The sequence below is a fragment of the Canis lupus genome, chromosome 29 (genome assembly GCF_048164855.1).
Source record: "Canis lupus baileyi chromosome 29, mCanLup2.hap1, whole genome shotgun sequence".
Taxonomy (NCBI): domain Eukaryota; kingdom Metazoa; phylum Chordata; class Mammalia; order Carnivora; family Canidae; genus Canis; species Canis lupus.
Window position 1 is genome coordinate 19,362,028 of NC_132866.1, and position 22,432 is coordinate 19,384,459.

General features: G+C 37.8%; 1 protein-coding gene across 2 annotated transcripts in view; it reads right to left on the reverse strand.

Annotated features, from left to right (window-relative positions):
• The window catches only part of SMC3 (structural maintenance of chromosomes 3), a 39,235-nt gene extending 18,820 nt beyond the window's left edge, over window positions 1-20,415 (reverse strand). Inside the window, exons 1-13 of one of the 2 annotated variants that reach the window (XM_072805356.1) lie at window positions 20,251-20,415; window positions 19,223-19,298; window positions 12,842-12,880; window positions 10,438-10,505; window positions 8,739-8,810; window positions 8,302-8,381; window positions 7,955-8,033; window positions 5,791-5,908; window positions 4,236-4,411; window positions 3,169-3,249; window positions 2,778-2,942; window positions 2,354-2,475; window positions 811-1,024 (exon numbers count right to left, since the gene is read on the reverse strand). In XM_072805356.1, coding sequence (XP_072661457.1) covers window positions 811-1,024; window positions 2,354-2,475; window positions 2,778-2,942; window positions 3,169-3,249; window positions 4,236-4,411; window positions 5,791-5,908; window positions 7,955-8,033; window positions 8,302-8,381; window positions 8,739-8,810; window positions 10,438-10,505; window positions 12,842-12,880; window positions 19,223-19,298; window positions 20,251-20,265 — 1,305 coding nt within the window. In that variant the 5' untranslated portion in view covers window positions 20,266-20,415. The remainder of the gene's footprint in view (window positions 1-810; window positions 1,025-2,353; window positions 2,476-2,777; window positions 2,943-3,168; window positions 3,250-4,235; window positions 4,412-5,790; window positions 5,909-7,954; window positions 8,034-8,301; window positions 8,382-8,738; window positions 8,811-10,437; window positions 10,506-12,841; window positions 12,881-19,222; window positions 19,299-20,250) is intronic. The other variant, XM_072805357.1, reaches the window with a different exon arrangement.
• Window positions 20,416-22,432: the final 2,017 nt, after the last annotated feature.

The following is a 22,432-nucleotide window of genomic DNA, read 5'->3' on the forward strand; positions in this document are numbered from 1 at the left end:
TTTATCTTTATAAGCAAAATAAGATGTTATGTTTACATGTATATAAATAATATTTACTATTATACATAAAATTTTAATATACATCTTACCTATGTCAAGATTTTATGCATTTAGTGGCTTTTTGATAAACCAATAACCAACTGGTGCAGATCTCATAAGTTAACAGGGTTCCTCTGTGTAGATACATATAGAACATCCTCACCCTACACTTGTCCTACACACTCCCTTTCTCATCATTTCTATAGGCCTTCAATCACCTATATACAGCCACACATAACACTTACCATTTTCCCTCTTTCTCATTTTAAATAATGTGAGATCTTTCTTATTCTAGATGGGATTTTATCTTCTACTTCCATTTTTTAGAAAATGCTACCAAACATGCATAGTAGCTAATGTTTAATTCATTTAGAAAATCTTATAAAATCACCACTGCCTTAACAAAAAATATATTCTGTATAAGTTATTGACAGAGAACTGTGAAAGATTGTAAAAATGGAAAAAAATTTAAGTTACTCTGAAGTTATATTTTAGATTTATCATGTTAAAATTAAAGGTACTTCAGGAACATTCCACCAATTTATAAAAATATATTTTAAGATATACTCAATGTATACGAACTCTTATAGAGCTGGAAAAAAAACTACCATATAGATATTAAATTGGGCTAATCTTTTCTAAGTACCTGTTTTCTGTAAATTAAGAGTAGCAATGTAACTGTTCAACAAAGTAAAACTTAATGAAATAGGTAACATGTACATGTTTATGTCTTCTGAAAGGTTTTCACAAAGTAGCTATAAAAGCTCTTACATTATACTGCTCCAGGTTTTTCTCTTTATTTGCCTCAGTGTCCTCCAAATCCTTGTGGATAGCCGCAATCTGTCTTTTCTTGTCATTAATAGCCTGATCTAAAGACTTCAGTTCCTTTTTAATCCACTTATCTCTTTCTTCTTTTGATGTAAACTGGCTTCCTCGACCCTGCTTTGCATAAAGATCTGTTCTTTCCTGGGTAGCTTGGGCCAATCTATACAAGACAGAAGAAAAGAATGATTAAAAAAGAGATGAGAAAATAAATTTAAACTGCAATTGATATGTCAAGAGCACACAGAAACAATAGTCATTTTTAAAATTCCATTAAAAAAACAAAAGCAACTGGTATCTAATACAGCTCCTTGGACTAGTACTAAATAATATAAATTTCATTTTATTTTTAAAAAATATTTTATTTATTCACAAGAGACAGAGAGAGAAAGAGAGGCAGAGACACAGGCAGAGGGTGAAGCAGGCTCCATGCAGGGAGCCCAATGCAAGACTCGATCCTGGGACTCTGGGATCATGCCCTGAGCCAAAGGCTCAACCGCTGAGCCACCCAGGCGTCCCTATAAATTTTATTTTGAAAAGTCACATTTAAAGTCATGTAAAATAGCCCATATCCTAAGGATTTCAGGCACATAATGTCTTTATTTCTACTCCAGGTCTGGGTTAGTAAAGCTAGAGACAGTTCTAATATCCTACTACTCTCAGGAATTTTCAAAATGCATTTAACTATATAGACATTTCTAACTCCTTACAATAAATGATACTACCAAGGTTAAAAGGCAAGAGAAAGGGCAGCCCAGGTGGCACAGCGGTTTAGCGCTGCCTTTGACCCAGGGGGTGATCCTGGAGACCCGGGACTGAGTCCCGCATTGGACTTCTCCCTCTGTGTCTCTGCCTCTCTCTCTCTGTCTCTCTCATGAATAAATAAAGTCTTAAAAAAAAAAAAAAAAAAAGGGCAAGAGAAAGACAAAACATTTACAATATATAGAATACTAGAATAAATATAGATTACAAACAACCCTAATCAAACAATAGGAAAAGTATCAGAAAAAAATGGGCAAAGGAAATAATTTACTAAAACAGATACTGGTAGCATAAAAACATAATGCACTAAACCATGAAATCAGCAAAGTTGTCATGTTCAATTTACAGACACTAAAATGTCCAGATGTTAAAACAACAATGAAAAAAGGAAAAAGGGTGAAACAGAGCAAGATGTTATGTTGGTTTAATAAAAAAAAAAAAAGAACAACAAATCCATGTTTTCAAAAGCCCAACATCTAGGCAAGTTATTTAACGTACCAGAGCCTTGAGTTTGTTGAACTTACACTGAGGATGTGAATCTCTTAGGACTTCTGAGTGAAAAAAATGTATATGATGTATATACAGTAATGCTTGGCCCACAGTAGCTGTTTAACATAGACTATTACTTTGAAACTGGATTTAACTTTTGCTCTGTGTCTTAATTCATAACTATTTAGCTTTCACAGAAAAACTACATAGAAAGTTAGAAATGGTAAAAGAAATCCCAGACCTAGCAATTCCTCGCTCTTCTTTTTCTTTCACACTGTTGAATTTAGGTTCTGTTTCTGCCAGTTCTTTCTGCTTCTCTTCTATTTTTTCAAGTAGCTTCTGCCTCTCTTTTAATAAGCGTTTCTGTAAATAAAGCAGGGTAAGTAAAAATGCAATCTTAAAAATTTCTGCTTAAGTCTAGCATAAAATATTTTCTCATGAAAAAAAATTGATGAGAAAACTGATCCTGCAACACAAAACTAACTTTTAAATGAAAGAAACAGGACACAGTACTGAGCTGCTACATGAGTAGAAATTATTTTAATGTGCCAGATCTTTTTCAAAAATTTAAAATCATGTACCCCCATGACAGAAGGCATGGTCTTTTGCAATTCCTATTCAGCTTGAACATTTATAAGTCTTTCATTTTTAGCATTTTAACTTACCCTTTGTTCACTATTGCCTGCCAGTTCATCTTGTAAATCTTTGGCTTTAAGCTCCAACTTAGTCCTCTGCTTAATTTGTTCTTGCCTTTCAGCGCTGAGCTGCTCCTTTTCTTCTTTCATAGCTGAAATTTTTGTTTTCAATTCTCTAACTTGGCGCTCAATATCCTAGTCAAGTATCAAACAAATGAATCAAACAATTAGAAGTGGAACAGCAGAGTTTCTATTAGTTCTGTCCTTTTTTCCCTTCATTTACAAGTTCAGTACTATTCTGTCTTTCTAATACTCAATCCCAGTAACACCTGTTTGAAGTTTCCACTCCCTAATTCTGGTACAAAAGGATTTACTGTGGTCAAAAAATGTAAGTCAACATAAGCCTCGTTTATAATCTTACCTCCATCTTATCTCTTGCATCCTGCTGGGCATCTCTTAATTGTCTGGATTTTTCTCCACTAGTCTCTCGCTTAGCAGAAAGCTGAGGGGGACAAAAAGCTGTAAGTTCTAACTCACTTTGTATTTAATATGTCATAACGTAGCAGAATTTTAAAATATCTGCTAAAATAAAATCATTCACTTGAAGAGGCTTTTATTTATTATTTTTTTTTTAGTAGTTTTAAATGGAAAGCTCCTATAGTTTTAAATATTACCTAAAACAAATTAACAAATTTTTGGACAAAAGGTTGGCAATACAAAAAAAAAAAAAAAAATCAGCAATACTAATTACAAAATACTTTTTTTTTAAGATTTTATTTATTCACGAGAGACACAGAGAGGCATAGGCAGAGGGAGAAACAACAAAAATACATACTAAAAAGCCCAAAAAAAATTCATGAAGCTTTTTTTTTTTTAATTTTTATTTATTTATGATAGTCACACAGAGAGAGAGAGAGAGAGGCAGAGACACAGGCAGAGGGAGAAGCAGGCTCCATGCACCGGGAGCCTGACGTGGGATTCGATCCCGGGTCTCCAGGATCACGCCCTGGGCCAAAGGCAGGCGCTAAATCGCTGCACCACCCAGGGATCCCCGAAGCTTTTTTTTTTTATAAAGTAAACTCCACCCCCAACATGGGGCTTAAACTCATGACCCTAGTACCAAGAGTCCCATATTCCACTGACTGAGCCAGCCAGGCACCCCTTCATGAAGCTTTTATTTTTTTTTCCCTTTTTTTTTTTTTTCATGAAGCTTTTAAAGGTGGCTTCCCTCATCTTGGTTTGCACTGCACCACCACCTGATTATATTTCAGACACAACTATAGCAAGGACCATACAGGTCTAAGGATTTTCCTTGGAATAAACTGAACGAAACTGAACGAACAATTTTACTGACCAATGATTTCACTAAGAGGTTTAAAATTCTTTAAGTTTCTATTTAAAAATCATTGAAAAATAGAAATATAAAATGAGCTTAACATATAAAACAAACTAAAATCTCTCTGAATTTAAGTGACAAAGTTCTTTTACCTCATCAAGTTTAGCACGAGTCTCGTTAAGTTCCTGGTTGTAAATGGTATATTCCAAGGCTCGTCTCATTTTATCCCACTTCTGATACTGAGCTAGTTCTTCCTTTTCTTCCTCTAAGGTATGTAATCTCTCTTCAATGTATTTTAACAACTCATTGATTTTTTCCCGTTTACCCTCTTAAAAAGAAATGAGAGAGGGGCGAAGAAGTTGAATAAAACTTTTATGTAAATAATTTTCTTCAAATATGCTAGGAGTTAAAATTAATCTTAAGAACTATAGCTTAATATGATAGTATGTGACAACCAAATCTAAGATACTAAAATGACACGATGCTTTATTATGAAAAGCATCAGAGAATAAAGTTACACATGGTGACACTTTTTAATTTTATAACTCTAAGTTTTTCCCCTCTTCTCCCCTTTCATCTATTTCACCCATCTTCCCCCTGCACCACCACCACCCTGGCAACCACCAGTTTGTTCTCTGTATTTATGAGTCCGTTTCTGTTTTGTTTGTTTGCTTGGTTTAAGATTCCAAATGTAAGTGGAATCCTGTATTTGCCGTTCTCTGATTTATTTTACTCAGCACAATACCCCTCTAGATTCATCCAGGTTTTCACAAACGGCAATATCTCATTTTTTAAAAAGTGAGTAATATTCCACTGTATACATATACCATATCTTCTTTATCCATTCATCTGTTGATGGAAACTTAAGTTGCTTCTACCTCTTGGCTACTGTTAAGTAATGCTACAAGGAACATATGGTCCATATGTATCTTTTCGAATCAGTACTTACTAGCTCTTATGCTACATTTGTTTAAGGGCCTCAGTTTAAACGTCCTTTAAAGGCAACTGTGCCTTCCCACATCATTTAAAAAAAACCTCCAAAAACCCTACTAACATCATTAATGTCATCGATTTTCAACTTTTATAGTAACAGCATTATCTGTAACTGCCATATACAGAACACCCCCTATATTCCAATCATGAAGCTACTTTGCTCCTCTACTCACCACCATGAACTATGAAAAAGAATTTTACATATGGAGAGGTTTTAGATCAGAAAGATCAAGTCTAAAGTCACAGTATCAGTTAATTATTATTAGTCAGATTTTTGAACTCAGGACTGACTCTAAAATGTGACAGAACACAGCACTTGAACAACAAAGTAGGGTTTTTATAATACATGTACTAAAGGAAAATTCTAAGTTCAAAGTGTTGAACTTGCTCCTAAACAACTTAAAACCTAATGCCAACTGATACTCCCAGCAATTTTTCTTGAGGATTGCATCCAAATCTGTTACCTTACTAACAATGAGGATGGTAAAGGCACAAAATAGTTGACCTACAAAGGCATTACTATCTAACAGCAATTCTTTATTTAAAGAGAGAAATTACTGGAAATCTCAAACCTTAAAGTGTAACAAACTAATTATCTCTCCATTCAGTGCAAAAGCAAATTATCAAACTGTATACTCCTGAGAATAGAATTCCTTTCAATATAATAACACAACAAAATAATTTATAATAAAGGGCAGAATCACATTTCTTTACCTGTTTCTTTCATTAGAGATATACTTTCTTCTTTTCGTTCATCATATACTCTAGTACCAGCTACTTCTCTTAATAGTTTTAGTCTCTGAGAATCCGGTGCTGTGGCCATCTGGTTGATCTAAAATTTTTAGAAAAATAATTATGACATAGCTACACACTGTTCTTTAAGAATGCTACCTTTATTTATTTTTTTTAGAACACTACCTTTAAAGAGTATCCACATGCTGAGTTTTAAGTACCACTTCAAGAATTTAATTTGTACAGTGCATATACCCACATATCTATATCCTTTATTAAATGAAATTTTTTTTTTTTTTTTTTTTTTTTTTTTTTTATGATAGACACAGAGAGAGAGAGAGAGAGAGGCAGAGACACAGGCAGAGGGAGAAGCAGGCTCCATGCACTGGGAGCCTGATGTGGGATTCGATCCCGGGTCTCCAGGATCGCGCCCTGGGCCAAAGGCAGGCGCCAAACCACTGCGCCACCCAGGGATCCCTATTAAATGAAATTTATCAAATGAAAATCCAAATAGAATTGATCCATTCATAAGTCGAATTTATGAATAAAACTCTAAATTAAAAATGAAGAACATTCCATTACCATATTTTTTCTAAGTCAACATGATAAGGTATAAAAGATGAACTCCACTCTAAAAGAACAAAGTATTTTTACAAGAGGGAAGCTATTGTGCTACATTAAAAAACTATAATGGTATTATCAAAAATTTAACAGGGACATCTCGGTAGCTCAGTTGGTTGAGCATCCAACCCTTGGTTTTAGCTCAGGTCATGATCTCAGGGTTGTGAAATCAAACCCTGCATCTATCTCCCCACTCAGTGTCGAGTTGGCTTAAGATTCCCTTTCTTGGGGCAGCCCCGGAGGCTCAGCGGTTTAGCGCCGCCTTCAGCCCAGGGCCTGATCCTGGAGACCCGGGATCGAGTCCCACATCAGGCTCCCTGCATGGAGCCTGCTTCTCCCTCTGCCCGTGTCTCTGCCTCTCTCTCTCTCTCTCTGTGTCTCTCATGAATAAATAAATAAAATCTTAAAAAAGAGAAGACTCAGATAAATGATCTTTCACAATCAGCCTTTTATAGAAATTCCTTGCTTATAAAGATGGTCTTTTCAAAAACTTGTTCTGCATTTCCCAAATGTGAAACACCACACTCATCCTAATCACTTGTCCTAAATGCTACCTTTCCAACACATATCTAAAAATCCTTCAATATGAAATAAGTGGTTATTTAAAAAGAACTTTCCTGGGACACCTGGGTGGCTCTGGTTCAGCAGTTGAGCATCCACCTTTGGCTGAGGGTGTGATCCCGGGTCAGGGGATCGAGTCCCACATCGGGCTCCTTCTGAGGAGCCTGCTTCTCCCTCTGCCTGTGTCTCTGCCTCTGCCTCTCTCTCTCATGAATAAATAAAATCTTAAAAAATAAAATAAAAATAAAAAGAACTTTCCTTTAGTCCAAAAAACTACTACAACAAACTATGAGAACACTGCAGGGTATGTTTTTAAAAAAGAAATCAGCTACAGTTTAAAGTATGTGAGGAGACAGTAGAAAGTATATTACTAAAAACTATAATAAATATAACTCTACAAGAAAAAATAATATGTGGCATTATGGTAGATTTCTGGAAATGTAAGCTTTTTACCATTTCAGTTCTGTGATATGTTAAGTAACAGAGTTATTAATTTTAGGAAGTAATTTTTTTAGTGTTATTTTTAAAGAATTTCTATAGTATATATTTTTTAAAGCAGGCTCCATGCCCAGCATGCAGAGCTTGTATTCACAATCCTGAGATCAAGACCTGACCTAACATCAAGAGTCAGATGCTTAGCCAACTGGATCTACCCAGGTGCTCCTCTATAATATTCTTAAAAATGATCATTTTGACTTTCACAAATCAAAAATGCCTTCCAGTACAGTACAACTTATTAAGAGATATAGGCAAAGAAAACAAGATCCAACTGCTGAAATGATTCTACCCTACTACACAATAGATGTACTTTGCAGTCACATAAAAGGTAATAAATCAATGAAAACAAGACAGTAAGGTCCATTTTTCATTCAATTTAATCCCTAAAACTATGCCAAGTTCATCATTCAAGTGAATACACTCAAGAGAACAAATTCTATAAAACAAGGACATACAATTTTTTTACCTTTCCTTGTTTTACAATATAGTAAGGATTGCTTCGAGAAAAACCAGCACTTTCCAGGAGATTCATCACATCATTTTTCCTATCAATAAACATTGAAAAAAAAATTCAGATAAATAACCCAACAATAAGCAAAAACATAAAGGCAGACTCTTGAGTTAAGGGGCATGAGGGAGTATAGTCATTAAATAAACCATCTATTCTATCAAGCCTCAGATAATCCTGAATCTTAAGTTAATGCTCTAAATACTGGTTTGTTGAACATGAGGCATATAACCCATATAACGCGGCAAATAAAATACTTTTACTCCTGTGAAAGACATTAAAACGTAAAAAAAAAAAATGCTTACGTGACCATTTTCTTGTCTAAGAAATACTGATCCTTTTTGGCACCAATAACTCTTCTAAGTGAAACTTCTTCTTTATCGATCTAAGAAAAAATGTAAAAGCCTAAAGTTAATCTCACAGTAAAAATGGAAAACTCTTTATTTAATAAGGTCATTCTAGAGTCCCTAGTAATTATTTTGAAACTTATTTCTCAGTAAAGATATGCTATGAATATCAATTCTATGACAGACATTTTCTCACAATAGCTTACACACTCCCATCAGTTTACTAGAATGTTCATTATAATTTTAAGACAAAATTAGTATGTAAATTGTATAGCTATTTTAGCATAAACTATAAGAGTTTAAGTACAGTTATAAATGTTTCAAAGCTTGTAAGAAAATTAGTTGCATCAATAAAATTCTCAACATTATTACCGGGGGAAAAAGCCATTACTCACGGGCAACCGGTTGTCCGAATTATCAAAAATAATCTCCACAAAAGCAGAAATGACACGAGGACCAGTACCCTCCTAAAACATGCAAACAAATTTGTCATTTATGTGATATTTTCACAACCTTTATCTTTTTCTTCTCTAAATACTTTTTAAAGTTTAGTGCATGATAACAAGCCTAATTCAATAGAGAAAAATTTCTAACAGACGGGTATTTATCCTTCTTGTCAAAAGAGCAAAGATACTGGATTAGGATAACACCACTTTTCAACCAAATGGTTAGATTCTAACTAAAAACATGAGAACTATGCAAGAGATATCAAAGTCAGATATATTTAGGTCTTGTTCTGAAGACCACTTTATTAGAACATACATGCCCATGTAATTCTACTTATTTGCTAGTATCTACAACACTTTGAGGTTTTTCTCTTACAGACTCAATGCTGGAAAGGAACCCTAATAAAGTATATAATTACTAGAACTCAGCTTTCTTAAACACTTAATTTGCAATACACTACATAATTTTAAATCTGCCATGAAGAGACACACATTTAACATGTGTCACATATAGATCAATTTATGACCCAGGCACTTCGATACCAAGTCCAGATAATTTCCAGATTTTATTAAAAATTTTTTAAAGATTTTTTTAAAAGATTTTATTTATTTATTCATAGAGACACAGAGAGAGAGAGAGAGGCAGAGACACAAGCAGAGGGAGAAGCAGGCTCCATGCAGAGCCTGACGTGGGACTCGATCCAGGATCTCCAGGATCACGCCATCGGGGCTGCCCCCTTTTTAAAGATTTTATTCATTTATTCATGGAAGACAGAGAGAGAGAGAGAGAGAGAGAGAGGCAGAGACATAAGCAAGGGAGAAGCAGGCTCCATGCAGGGAGCCTGATGCAGGACTTAATATTGGGACTCCAGGATCATGAGGTTACTCTTTCAATATCAATCTTAGAAACCTAAATATATATCTATCTACAAGGTAACCAACTCTGGTTACTAGGCTAAAAATTCAAATTTAAGAGGGAAAATAAAAGATAATGGTTAAAAAACAAACACCTTCCTGTGAGAGACTCTGTTGAGGTATATTAAGGAATTTCACTTTCTGCTCTTATAACTAATTATAAGCCATATTAAAACCAAAAAGAAATTTTATCATTAGTATAGCCTTTTGTAATTTTTTAATCCTGAAATTTTAGTTCTTATTCATAATTATCCAATGAAAAATTCTAACAATTTTCTTTACTATAATTATGCTTATCTTCCATATTGGAAAATCCTCTTACCATTTAACTTAAAAATATGGCCCAAAATAAAACAAGTATGTTGCTTAGTTTGCAATGGTCGTTTCTCTAATGTTCCCAATTCTGGTTCTAAGTCTCAAAGTTCTTAATTCCCAATCTCAAACTCTTTTTTCTCCTCAGCAAACCCGCTTCTGAGCATTACCAGACCATACTCCCTAATAAAGTATAGGGAAGACATAACCATCTATAGAAAATTTCCTTACTATTATAAAAAAATTAGACCTTTATCATGCACTAATATAGCAAATTCCAAAGAATACATACCCTTAAGAGACACTGTATCATATTTACAAAGGATCTGAAAGCTTGAACAAATGATTTTATTTACCAGAATTGATAACATAGTTTAAAAAATACATACTATCAATAACATCTCAAAGCAATTTCACTCACATGCAACAAAGCCAATCGCTGTTCTGGACGAAGATGACTGAACTCATCACTAAGAACAAACTGAATTGCTACAAATACAAAAACATAACTATTAGTACAGTCTAAAAGAATGCCTTATTTATAACTCCCCATAACTTCTATCATGTAATGAACAAGGCAGATAAAGCAGATTATCTCTTCTATATATGCAGAAAATTTGCCTGTACTTCAGACTAATTAGCTTAGAAATGATAAAATACTAAGGAGTTCCCACTGAAACACTTAAAGAAAAAGGGAACACTGAGATAACAAAAAGAGAGAAGCAAACCAGAGTCTCTTAATCAAAGTATACACTGAGTGGTTTTAAAACTTTGTTTTTAACCCACCAGATATAAATAATATACATCAAAATATTTTTTCTTTCTTTTTCGTCAAAATATTTATTAACAAAACAGGATATATTCCTACAATATCCTTAACCATATACTTTTTTTGTCAAAAGAAATAGAACTAAGTGGGAAATACAGGGAAATATTTCAGATTCCCACCTTCTACTACACTGTTTGCACTGCCCTTATCTTCTGTATGAAGAAGCCATTCCTGCCTCTATACAGAGTACCTAACTGGACCACCCTGCCCTAGAAATGAAACTCTACTCAGCTGTCCTATTTCCAGTCCACCCAGGAGACCTTTGACATTCTAAGAGTTGAGTGTGCATTTATGAATGTGTATACTGAGGGTGGAGGTGGACTGGTTATCTTTTATAACCACCTCGGGAGGATACATTCAAATTGCGTTCACTCCCCTAGAGATTACAAAATACTTCTACTCCAATCCCACTCTCTTACCATCACTAAATTACAACAACTGAAGGGCTATTGATTTGTGAGCACAGAAAGGATAGAACCTTTGTTCTTAAGCTCCCCACTTTTCCTCAAGGACTACTCAACTAAGAGGTTCAAATTTTTCAACTTACTTCTTCTATAGTCCAAAACTGTTAAAATGTTTTTTTTTTTCCCTCTCTCTGAAAGATTTGCTAACAGAGGCACTATGATACTTAAATTCAGTTTTTTAAAGATTTGAGAGAGAGAGAAACAGAGAGAGCGTGGGTGGGGAAGGGCAGACAAGAGTCTCAAGTGGACTCCCCACTGAATGTAGAGGCTGACACAGGGTTTGATCCCATGACCTGAGCTGAAACCAAGAGTTGGATGATTAACCAACTGAGCCACCCAGGTGCCCCACTTAAATGTATTTTATCTTTAGAATTTTCAAAGCTATTTAACTATCATCAAATTAACAATCCTTGTTGAGTCTGTAATTTTTTATACCCCATCATTCGTAAGAATGATTTAGAGAACATTTTTTTAGAAGATGAAACTTGACTGGCTCAGTCAATAGAGCACGTGACTCTTCATTCTGGAAAATGAGTTCAAGCCCTATAATGGGTATAAAGCTTCCTTACTTAGTAAATAAATAAATGAAACAGAAAAATGTAACATTTTCTAAATCAATATTAACTATTCTATTGTATTTACACTTTTATATATGGGCTTTGCAACATTTAAATACTGAACTCAAGTTTAAAAAGTACTTCCATTGGTATTATTTCAGGACTCTCACAACCCATCAAAGTAGGCAGGTCTAACACCGGTTTGATTTTTTTTAATTATTTATTTATTCCTGAGAAACAGATAGAAGCAGAGACACAGGCAGAGGGAGAAGCAGGCTCCATGTAGGGAGCCCAATGCAGGATCTGATCCCGGGTCTCCAGGATCACGCCCTGGGCTGAAGGCGGCACTAAACCACTGAGCCACCCAGGCTGCCCTCTAACACCTTTTTTTTTTTTTTTTAATTTTATGTATTTATTCATAGAGACAGAGAGAGAGAAAGAGAGGCAGAGACACAGGCAGAGGGAGAAGAAGGCTCCATGCAGGGAACCCGACATGGGACTCGATCTCGGTCTCCAGGATCACACCCCAGGCTGCAGGTGGCGCTAAACTGCTGCGCCACGGGGGCTGCCCTAACACCTGTTTTTAAAGTGCAAAGAGTAACACCTGTTTTTAAAGTGCAGAATACCTTAGATTGTATTGCCCAGTCTCTCAGCTAATTAATCAGTGGTTATAGAGTAGAACTCAGATCATTATATTCACCCTATACACTAAGCTACTACCCTATATGAAGCATTTCTGGAGTTTCATGCAGACATAACCTCAGAAAATCAATTTTTCCAAGTACCACACTCAGCATGGAGCCCAATGAGGAGCTTGAACTGATGACCCTGAGATCAAGACCTGAGCTAAGATCAAGAACTGGATGCTTAACTAACTGGGCCACCAAGACGACCCTCAGAAAACCAATTTTTAAAATAAACTACCTGAAGATGCCCAGGTCTTAACATATTTAGAATTTAAAAAACAATACCTACCATAAAAAAAGTTACTCTTTCCAGATCCATTTCTGCCCACTATAAAATGTCAAAAAATACATGTTACATTGCATATAAACCAGTAAAATTAAAATTTTACTAAAGTTTTAAAGTATTAAGTTTATATTCCATTTTCTAACTTAACATCTTAATATACGAAATTAAAAACAAAAGAGTGAACAAAAGAAATCAATAAATAAAAACAGCTTTAATCAACAAATGAGTACAAGTTTTGTATAGACATCAAATGTTTTTTTCCCTTAAATTTATTTCATTGACTCTTTTGCTCTTTCTAATAGTTTAAAATTAAAAGGAATAACCAAATACGTTACCAGGTTTTCACAACTTACATAGACATGTAATTCTATTTTAATTACATATAATGGAGGATTTTTTTTAATATTGTATTTATTTATTCATGAGAAACACACAGAGAGAGAGAGAGAGGCAGAGACACAGGCAGAGGGAGAAGAAGCAGGCTCCATGCAGGGAGCCTGACGTGGGACTCAATCCTGGGTCTCCAGGATCAGGCCCTGGGCTGAAGGTGGCGCTAAACCACTGAGCCACCCGGGGTGCCCTATAATGGAGTATTTTTAACATTCTAAAGATTCACATGTTGCTGAAATTTTTTAATACTTAAATAATTTCAAATTCTCAAACTATATGCATATTTAAGTACTTATGACCAGCCCTATAGATCATGTATAATCTCAGAATCATAAAACTACAAAAAAAGTATAAGGCATTTTTTTAACTACCTGAATTCAGAATTAAACAATTCTAAAAAACAAAACAAAACAAAACAAAAACAAAAACAAAAATTCTATACTTAAAGATACCAAATGTTTCAGATTTAATGAATTCATTTGAATTTTGCTGTTCAGTAAAATTCTCATTGAGTCAAACTATCCCAATCTCTCTCATCTTGACCAAAATACCCTAAACAAATTAGCCCTTACAGTTACCACCTTTAATGCAAAATAAAGTCTTAAAAAATCATTTCTGTTATGCAAGAAAGTAATGAACTGCTTTTAAAAAAAGACATGACAGAGAAGCCAGCTTAAAAAAGATTTCCACTGGCTTAATCTAGGACCATTTCAGCATCAAAATAATTAGATGAATTATAAATTTGTACTGGAGGGAAATCATCCATGATTCAATGCTGATAATAAAATGACAAATAAATAGCTAAGAAAGGAGAACTGCTCACAGAACACCACACAGTAAATGTGAAAGGAGTGCTAGAAATGGAAAATCATTTTGTAACCATCAGAATAAAGGCAATTATTATCAATGAATGCTAAATCTAGGGAGAAATTTTGATAAGGAGCACAATATTTGCAAGTGTTTCTCATTCTTATACTATTTATTAGTTGCAAGGGAAAAAACACTATACAGTAGAAAAACTAGATAACTACCTAGACTGGGTGATCAAAAGTAACACAACTTAAAAAGAAGCAGAATGTCTTTACCTACAGATGTAAAATCCTCAGAACACATCATTTATGTAGTTTTTTTTTAAAAAAGGTTTTATTTTTATTTATTCATGAGAGACACAGAGAGGCAGAGACATAGAGAGAGCCAGATGCGAGACTTGATCCCAGGATCACAATCTGAACCAAAGGCAGATGCTCAATCACTGAGCCACCCAGGTGCCCTTATGTAGTAGTTTTTAAAAACAATGTTATAAAAAACAGAGAAAGGCTGTGGATATGATCCAGATTAAAGGAGACTGAAGAGATATGACAACTGAATGCCATACCTGACCCTAAAGTAGATCTTGTACTGGAGGAGGAAAAAATATAAAGAACGTTTTTGGGTCAATCAGTATTACTGGAAAATGAAGAGATTATTTTATTAATGACAAATTTACTGAAGTTGATAACTGTACTGTGTTTACGTAAGAAAATATCCCTATTCTTAGAAAGTATACATTGAAGTCAAAGGTAAAGGACCATGACCTACATAATTTACTCTAAGAAAAAAAAAAGTGTGAGAGGGAGTGCAAATGATAAAGGAAGGAAAATGTTAACAGGCAGATTTAGGGTAAAGGAGGCAGGAATATTATCCGTACTGTTCCTATTTATACAACTTTTCTGTAAACGTGAAATTCTCTAAATAGAAGTTTAAAAAGATAATTTATCATTAAAAGAATTACATACAGTTCAAACCATAACCTACTCACAAATAACTTAAAATTTTTAAACTTCCCTTTAAGAATTACTCCTACCCACAGAGTGGAAGACTAGAATGTTTAATATTCAGGACTCATTCTTAAAAGATATTCAAGGGATCCCTAGGTGGCGCAGCGGTTTAGCGCCTGCCTTTGGCTCAGGGCGCAATCCTGGAGACTCGGGATCGAATCCCACGTCAGGCTCCCGGTGCATGGAGCCTGCTTCTCCCTCTGCCTGTGTCTCTGCCTCTCTCTCTGTGTGACTATCATAAATAAATGAAAAAAAAAATTAAAAAAAATAAAAGATATTCAAGACTTAAATAGAAAAAAAATAGATTACTGACATATTACACTACAGGCTCATTTTTATTTAAAAAGATTTATGAAGATGTACACCAAGACTGAAGGGCTACTGAGATAGGTCTAGTTTATATATGCCCCAGATTCACCTGCCCCAATCCAAGTCTTGGCTGCCTGTCAATGGAGAGGCTCAGTATTCCACTACCTTAGGTTGTTTCAGCCTGCCCTGGGTACGTACTGAGATCAGATTTGCGAAAACCCAAAGGAGGCTATAGTTCCCTGACTACTTCAGGGGCATTAGTTCCCAGAGTAACACAACCCAAAAGCATGGGGGGTAAACTTTGACGAATCAGAGACAAGAACTAGAAGACAAAACCCTCTCCATTATTTTCCCATATGATCTTTCCCACACACAGTAGGTTCACAAAGTCTATCTGGAAGTTATCTAATTTGACCACAAACCAGCTGTGCCTTCTTTATAAAGCCGTAACCAGCTTTGCCCCTCTCTCGTGCCCTAAGACTGCATTCCTATTAAAGCCTTATTAATAGCTGAGTGGGCCTTGGACTGAGGACTACAGTTTATAGCTTTTTCCCATTTAGCTTTTAAGCTCTTCTATAATACTCTATAATTAATATGTATTTCTTTTGTTAAAAAGCTACAGAAAAGGTAACTTTAAAAAGGTACATGCTTGATACATTCAAACATTTATTCAAGGGATTCAAACATCAAACATCAACGTAAGAGGGATCTGCCTTCCAATCTTTCTTAAGGTCAAAATCATTAATCAAAGTAGTAATGCTTTCACAGGATATTTTTCATGTTAATCTCAGTCTATACTACTTCAGGTCTTTCTTATATTATCAAGGTACTGGCTGTCATTCATTCATTCATGACAAAGAAAGAGGCAGAGACACAGGCAGGAGGGACTCAATCCCAAATCCCACAATCAAGACCTGAGCCGAAGGCAGACGCTCAACCACTGAGCCACCCAGGTGTACCAAGATCCCTTTTTTTTTTTTAAGTTTTGTTTTGTTTTTTAAAGATTTTATTTATTCATGAGAGACACAGAGAGAGAGGCAGAGACACAGGCAGAGGGAGCCTGACGTGGGACTCCATCCCAGGACTCCAGGAACATGCCCTGGGCTAAAGGCAGGCACTAAACCGCAGACCCACCCAGGCATCCCTCAAGGTACTGTGTTTTTTTTGTTTGTTTGTTTTAAGATTTTATTTATTTGTTCATGAGAAACCAAGAGAGAGCAGCAGAGACACAGGCAGAGGGAGAAGCAGGCTCCATACAGGGAGCCTGACGTGGGACTCGATCCAGGGACTCCAGGATCACGCCCTGGGCTGAAGGCGGCGCTAAATCGCTGAGTCACCCAGGCTGCCCAAGGTATTGGTTTTTAAACACGTTTAAGGGGGATCCCTTGGTGGCTCAGCCATTTAGCACCTGCCTTCGGCCCTGGTGTGATCCTGGAGTCCCGGGATCGAGTCCCACGTGAGGCTCCCTGCATGGAGCCTGCTTCTTCCTCTGCCTGGGTCTCTGCTTCTATGTCTCATAAAATAAAAAATAAAAAAAATTTTTAATTAAAAAACAAAACAAAAAGAAAAACACGTTTAAGCAGTAAAAGACTTGTTAAAATCAAAGAAATAACACTTAGACAATTTCCTCTGTAAGTATTAGCAATCTAATAGCTAAAATAAAAATACTTGATAGATCCTACAGATATACTCATAGGTAATAATGATTTTATAGGAGTATCTTAATAATAAAATTATACCATTGATATAATTAAGATATTCATCTACTTTTAACCTGTAAGTTAAAGAAAAAACATTGATTTTTCCGTTTCTAAAGATTTTTCTGATAAAATCAGAAGGCATTTGTAATCAAAATATAGTAAAACACTGGATCGAGCTATCCGTATGGCACACCAATTAAATTAACTATTCAATAGGTACAAGGGGGGGGGGGAATGTTTTCTTTATTCCCAACTATAAGCTAAAAGTCATGTGCTGAGGGTAGGTTTTTTTTTTTGCCCTCAATTTTTTTTTTAAAGATTTTATTTATTTATTCATGACAGTCACACAGAGAGAGGCAGAGGGAGAAGCAGGCTCCACGCAGGGAGCCCGACGTGGGATTCGATCCCAGGTCTCCAGGATCACGCCCTGGGCCAAAGGCAGGCGCCAAACCGCTGCGCCACCCAGGGATCCCGCCCTCAATTTTTCTTAACTGAAGTATAGTTAACATTCTTGCCCTCAATTTTTAAGTTTATTTATTTCTAAATGATGTTCTCCCTTTACTGATCTGTATATGAACCTCACTTATGTTATAGACTGAATTGTGTCACCTCCCTCTCCCCCCACTCCCATTCATATGCTGGAATCCTAATTCCAAATGTGATGGTATTTAGATAGGAGCCTTTGGGAGACAATGAGGTGTGAGGGTGGGGCCTTCATGATGGAATTAGTGTTCTAAAGAGGAAGAGGTAAAGAGAACCAAAGAGGTCATGTGAGCAAGATGATGAAGATGCTGACTCCCAGAATGTGACTATGCTGGCACCCTGATCTTGGGACTTGAGTTTCCAAAACAGAAAATACTGTTACTTAAGTCACCCAGTCTATATAAAATGGTAGGCCTAGCAGTCTGATATACCAATATATATCCCACAAGAAGGACAACGTATACAAGTTTATTCATCTAGCCTTTAAAAATTCAGCAGAACGTCAGAAAACACTTTTGCTGGCTGTATCAGCAAAAAATGGACACTACCATCCTTAGAGTCTCTTTTTTTTTTTTTAAGATTTTATTCATTTATGCATGAGAGACAGAGAGAGGGGCAGAGACACGGCAGAGGGAGAAGCAGGCTCCATGCAGGGAGCCCAAAATGGGAGTGGATCACAGGTCTCCAAGATCATGCCTCAGGCTGAAGGCGGTGCCAAACTGCTGAGCCACTCAGGCTGCCCTCATCCTTAGAGTCTAGACTAAATACTGTATTGTAGAACACTAATCATTTTAGCCCTTTACCCTCTTACATATACTTCATTTAATTTTCCCAATAGCCCTATAAGATGGGTATCATTAGCTCCACTTTACAAATGAGAAAACTAAAGTCCCTCAGGGAGTCAAGAATGAAAATGACTGCGCCAGAACTGGGATTTGAAACCTATTCTGTTATGCTCCAAAGTTTATCCTCTTCCCACCAAGCTGGATTGTGGGACCTTAACAATATGACAGAAAAAAAAAATATCTGAGATCTGATTTGTGAATAAATAATGGGTATCTTTGAAATAAGGCAACAGTGGCCTAAATTTTAACTAGGAAATGATATATCAAGAACAGAAAACCTCAAAAGCTAAATTGAGTGTCATTTGCTATAAACAAAGCTCTAACGCACACTTTCACACAACCTACAAGGCTACCCAAATAAGAATGAGTAACTAGTGATTATCTTATGCAAATATTTTATTTTTATTTTATTTTTATATTTTTTTAAATTTTTATTTATTTGATAGCCACAGAGAGAGAGAGAGAGAGAGAGAGGCAGAGACACAGGCAGAGGGAGAAGCAGGCTCCATGCACCAGGAGCCCAACGCGGGATTCGATCCCGGGTCTCCAGGATCGCGCCCTGGGCCAAAGGCAGGTTCCAAACCGCTGTGCCACCCAGGGATCCCTTATGCAAATATTTTAATGTATAAAATAAGCAAACCATCAGTGCTGATAGACATGTTATGTCATATACAAAAAACATGTATTTACTCATGTCATACTCCAAGCCAATTCCTCTTTTCTTAAACCTAAAAGGACAGAATTTAAAAAAAAAAAAAAAAAAGGACAGAATTTTTTTAAGGACAGAATTTAAATGGTTCTACACCTATAAATCTGATGTTGTAAGCCATGGATACTTACCAATGACATTATGTTTTGAGCTGAAGGGATCTACAATTGTTTGATCTCTGTAACTCCGAAAACCCTGGATGATAACCTGATAAATAAAAAAAGGCACTTTTCAGGGAACATATACTAAAAGAAGTAACTCCTAAACTAACGTTTCTCCTCGGCACTTCTCTCTTTCTGGCTTCTCCCCTAATGCAAGATAGAAAACTTTCAATTTCATGTAAGAGAAACTCATTCTGGAAAGTGGGGATTAAAAATCCTACAAAAAAACAAAAAACAAAAACACCTGCCGGTTTACTAGTAACCACTGGCACTGCTGGAAACTGTGTCAGGCAGGCGCGCTGGGCTGGCCCCAGTTTTCTTATCCAAAGCGTTTCCCTCAGACCCACTAGCCAAAAAACAAAAAAAAAAAAAAAAAAAAGCAGACGTTCCAAGAAAGGGATGCTTAAGAGTCCAACACATCCCACAGAGAAACTTCTCCAAGAGCGTGAAGGGCTCGTCTCCGCGGTGGACTGCAGCGCGGGAAGACCACATTTTGACAGAAGTACACAAGTGGACGAGGTGGCGCTACACCTTCCGCGAGGGGGGGCGTCCCCTTCGCGTCTCCCGCAATTCGAGGACAAAGACCCGCGGCTAGGCTGACACCCCAACCCGAGCCGCCCCCCCACCCCCGGCCGAGCAGCGCCGCGGGGCTGAGGCGAGGAGACCACCGCTTCACGCGCCCCCGCCGCGGCCCGCAGCCAGCTCGGCGCCCTCGAGCCCTCCCGGGAAGGCCCGCTCGCCCTCCAATCCTCCTGGAGCGCCCGCCTCCTCAGGGGAGCGCCCCGCGAGGCGGCCCGCGCTGCAGACCGGCGCCCCAGTTCTCAGGGCCCCGCGTCGCGGGGCGGGGCCTCTCCCCTCCCCCGCAGCCCGCGTTCAGCTCGGGGTCCGCCCTGCCGGGAGGCGGGAGGCGACAGGCCCCGGTCGCCCCGCGACACCCCCGCCTCACGGAGCGGCCCTCCGAGGCCCGTGACGGGGCGGGCGGGACGCACGGACCTCACCTGCTTTATGTACATGATTCCGCGCCCCTCGCCGGGGAGGACTCCTCCGGAGAAGCGACAGCGCGGTCGTGGGGTCCAGTGAGACGCCTACGAGACCCCTCCCCCAAGGCGCCGCTCGCCCCGCTCCAGCCAAACAAAATGGCGGCGCCCGTGGAGGCGGAGTCCGCGCCTTGGGCGGAACCATTCTCTCGGCCCCTACAGAGCGTAGGGGGCGTCGGGGTCTGGTCTTCTCTTTCTTTTTGTCCAAAGGAGCCTTCCACGGCGTCCCTAAGTGGATTTCATTTGATTGTTGAGTCTGTAGCTGAAATTCTCCTGAAAATTAGTCGGAAGCTTCGTTCGGAAAAGCCTTGTGCGTGAGGTTGGCCCGTGTTCCCTCCGAGCGCGGAGCCAATGGTTGCGTCCACAAGGGGCGAAAGGTTCGGCGCCAAAGGCAAGAGTGAGAGCCCGAGAGCCAATAGCGGGGCTTGCCGGTGGCCACGTGACCTCGGGCTGTTTAAAAACGCGCACCCGGCGCGGCTCTTGCAACCTGCAGGGTCTCGGAGACCCGGGGGCGGCGGCCGGTCTCTCTCCGCGCTCTCTGGGGGTTTATGTGAACCTAGAATGGCCTCCCCGGCTCGGAGCGCACTCGCAGCGCAGCCCGGAAGGGACGTGACGCTCGAAAATGTGTTGTAATACTGTGAAAATTAATAGCCTGGGACTTCTTCCTTTCTTCTGCTGAAAATCTAGGCAGATTTGGACAATTGCAACAAAAAGATTTAGATAAGAATAAAAGCTTTTTTATTTTCTTTAACAGCCTGAAAGATGGTGCTAGCAGCGCCGTTTAGATCTAATCTGATCACTTTTAGGAAGGAAAAAACTTTAGTTAGAAATTGGATCTCTGGGCCGCTGTAAAATTACCTGCCCCTCAAGTCAGTCGATCTTTGCTGCCCCTCCCGCTGCTGTGAGCTGTTCCAGCCCTAATTATTTCTAGATTGAACTGTTTTTAATGACCTGCTAACTTCATCCTTTTCACCCTTGGTGCTGGCAAGGTCAAATCCTTCGCAGCTCTTGGAGTTTAAAAAAAGAAAAAGAAAAAAATCCCTCAAACATTTCTCTGGGATTAGTGTCTCTACAGTGTCAATTTCTGTGGGATTGGAGGCATATTAATAATTAAAGTTGAAAGCCTCCATTTCCTATTCCATAACATAAGGATGATAAAAATCACTTCATTTTTAGAATTAAAAATGGGACGTATAAAATAATTCTATTTACTCAAATTATAGAGATGTATGCCCCTGAGACTTCTATGAAATTGCAGTCTGGCTGACATCTTGTAATGAGACCTGGGGAGAGGACCTGGTTATGCTGTTACCCAGGCTTCTGACCCTGCTTCAAAAAATTCTGAGGCTGTAGACCTTTCAGAAAAATTCAACCTGGTTTACAGTATCTGGAGCAATAAAGACTCCAAGGACAGTGAAGGTGAAGTATAGGGCAGGGACTAAGTACACATATGATAAAGACCCTGGAGGTCATAGTTTCTCATCCTCCTCTTGATACTCCTTCCATTGTTAAGACAGTCCAAAATAAAGCCCTATCTCTAAGCTATTTTCAGTTCACAATCTTTTATCATCCCTGGAAGGGATCACAAATGATTTTATCTCTAAGTTACTTCTCCAAACCTCTTAAAAAAGACTTTTTAAAAAATGTGTGCCCTACCTATCTTCATTCTTAGGGTGGACAGATTTTCCATGGGTACCTCCCAGTCCAGTGATCAGGAAGGAAATATCTCATTATCACTCCTTTTATATTCAATTCGTATGGTCCCCAAGAGATAGAACTGGCACAGCAGACGTGATCCCAAAGTATAGTTTTCTCTTGGTGACTCCTGGTACCGTCAGGTCCCAAATCACCTAAGAGAAAACCTAGAAAATTCTCATCCATGCAAAATAGAACTATACCATTTGTGGGAAGATGAGACTCACAAAAGAAATACAAAAATTTTTATTACTTCCTTCATAGATGTATAGGAGATATTGCAAAACTTTTTGGGGGAAGCTTAGGGGAACTTCGGAGGAAGCCTTTTCAGATATCAAGTCCCAAAAGCCAAGATTAAGCCCTTATACCTCATAGGAAGTAAGGATCTTCATCCCTGTACTGGATGATGTTGGGGAAATTGTCATTATTGGAAAAACTCATTCAAAAA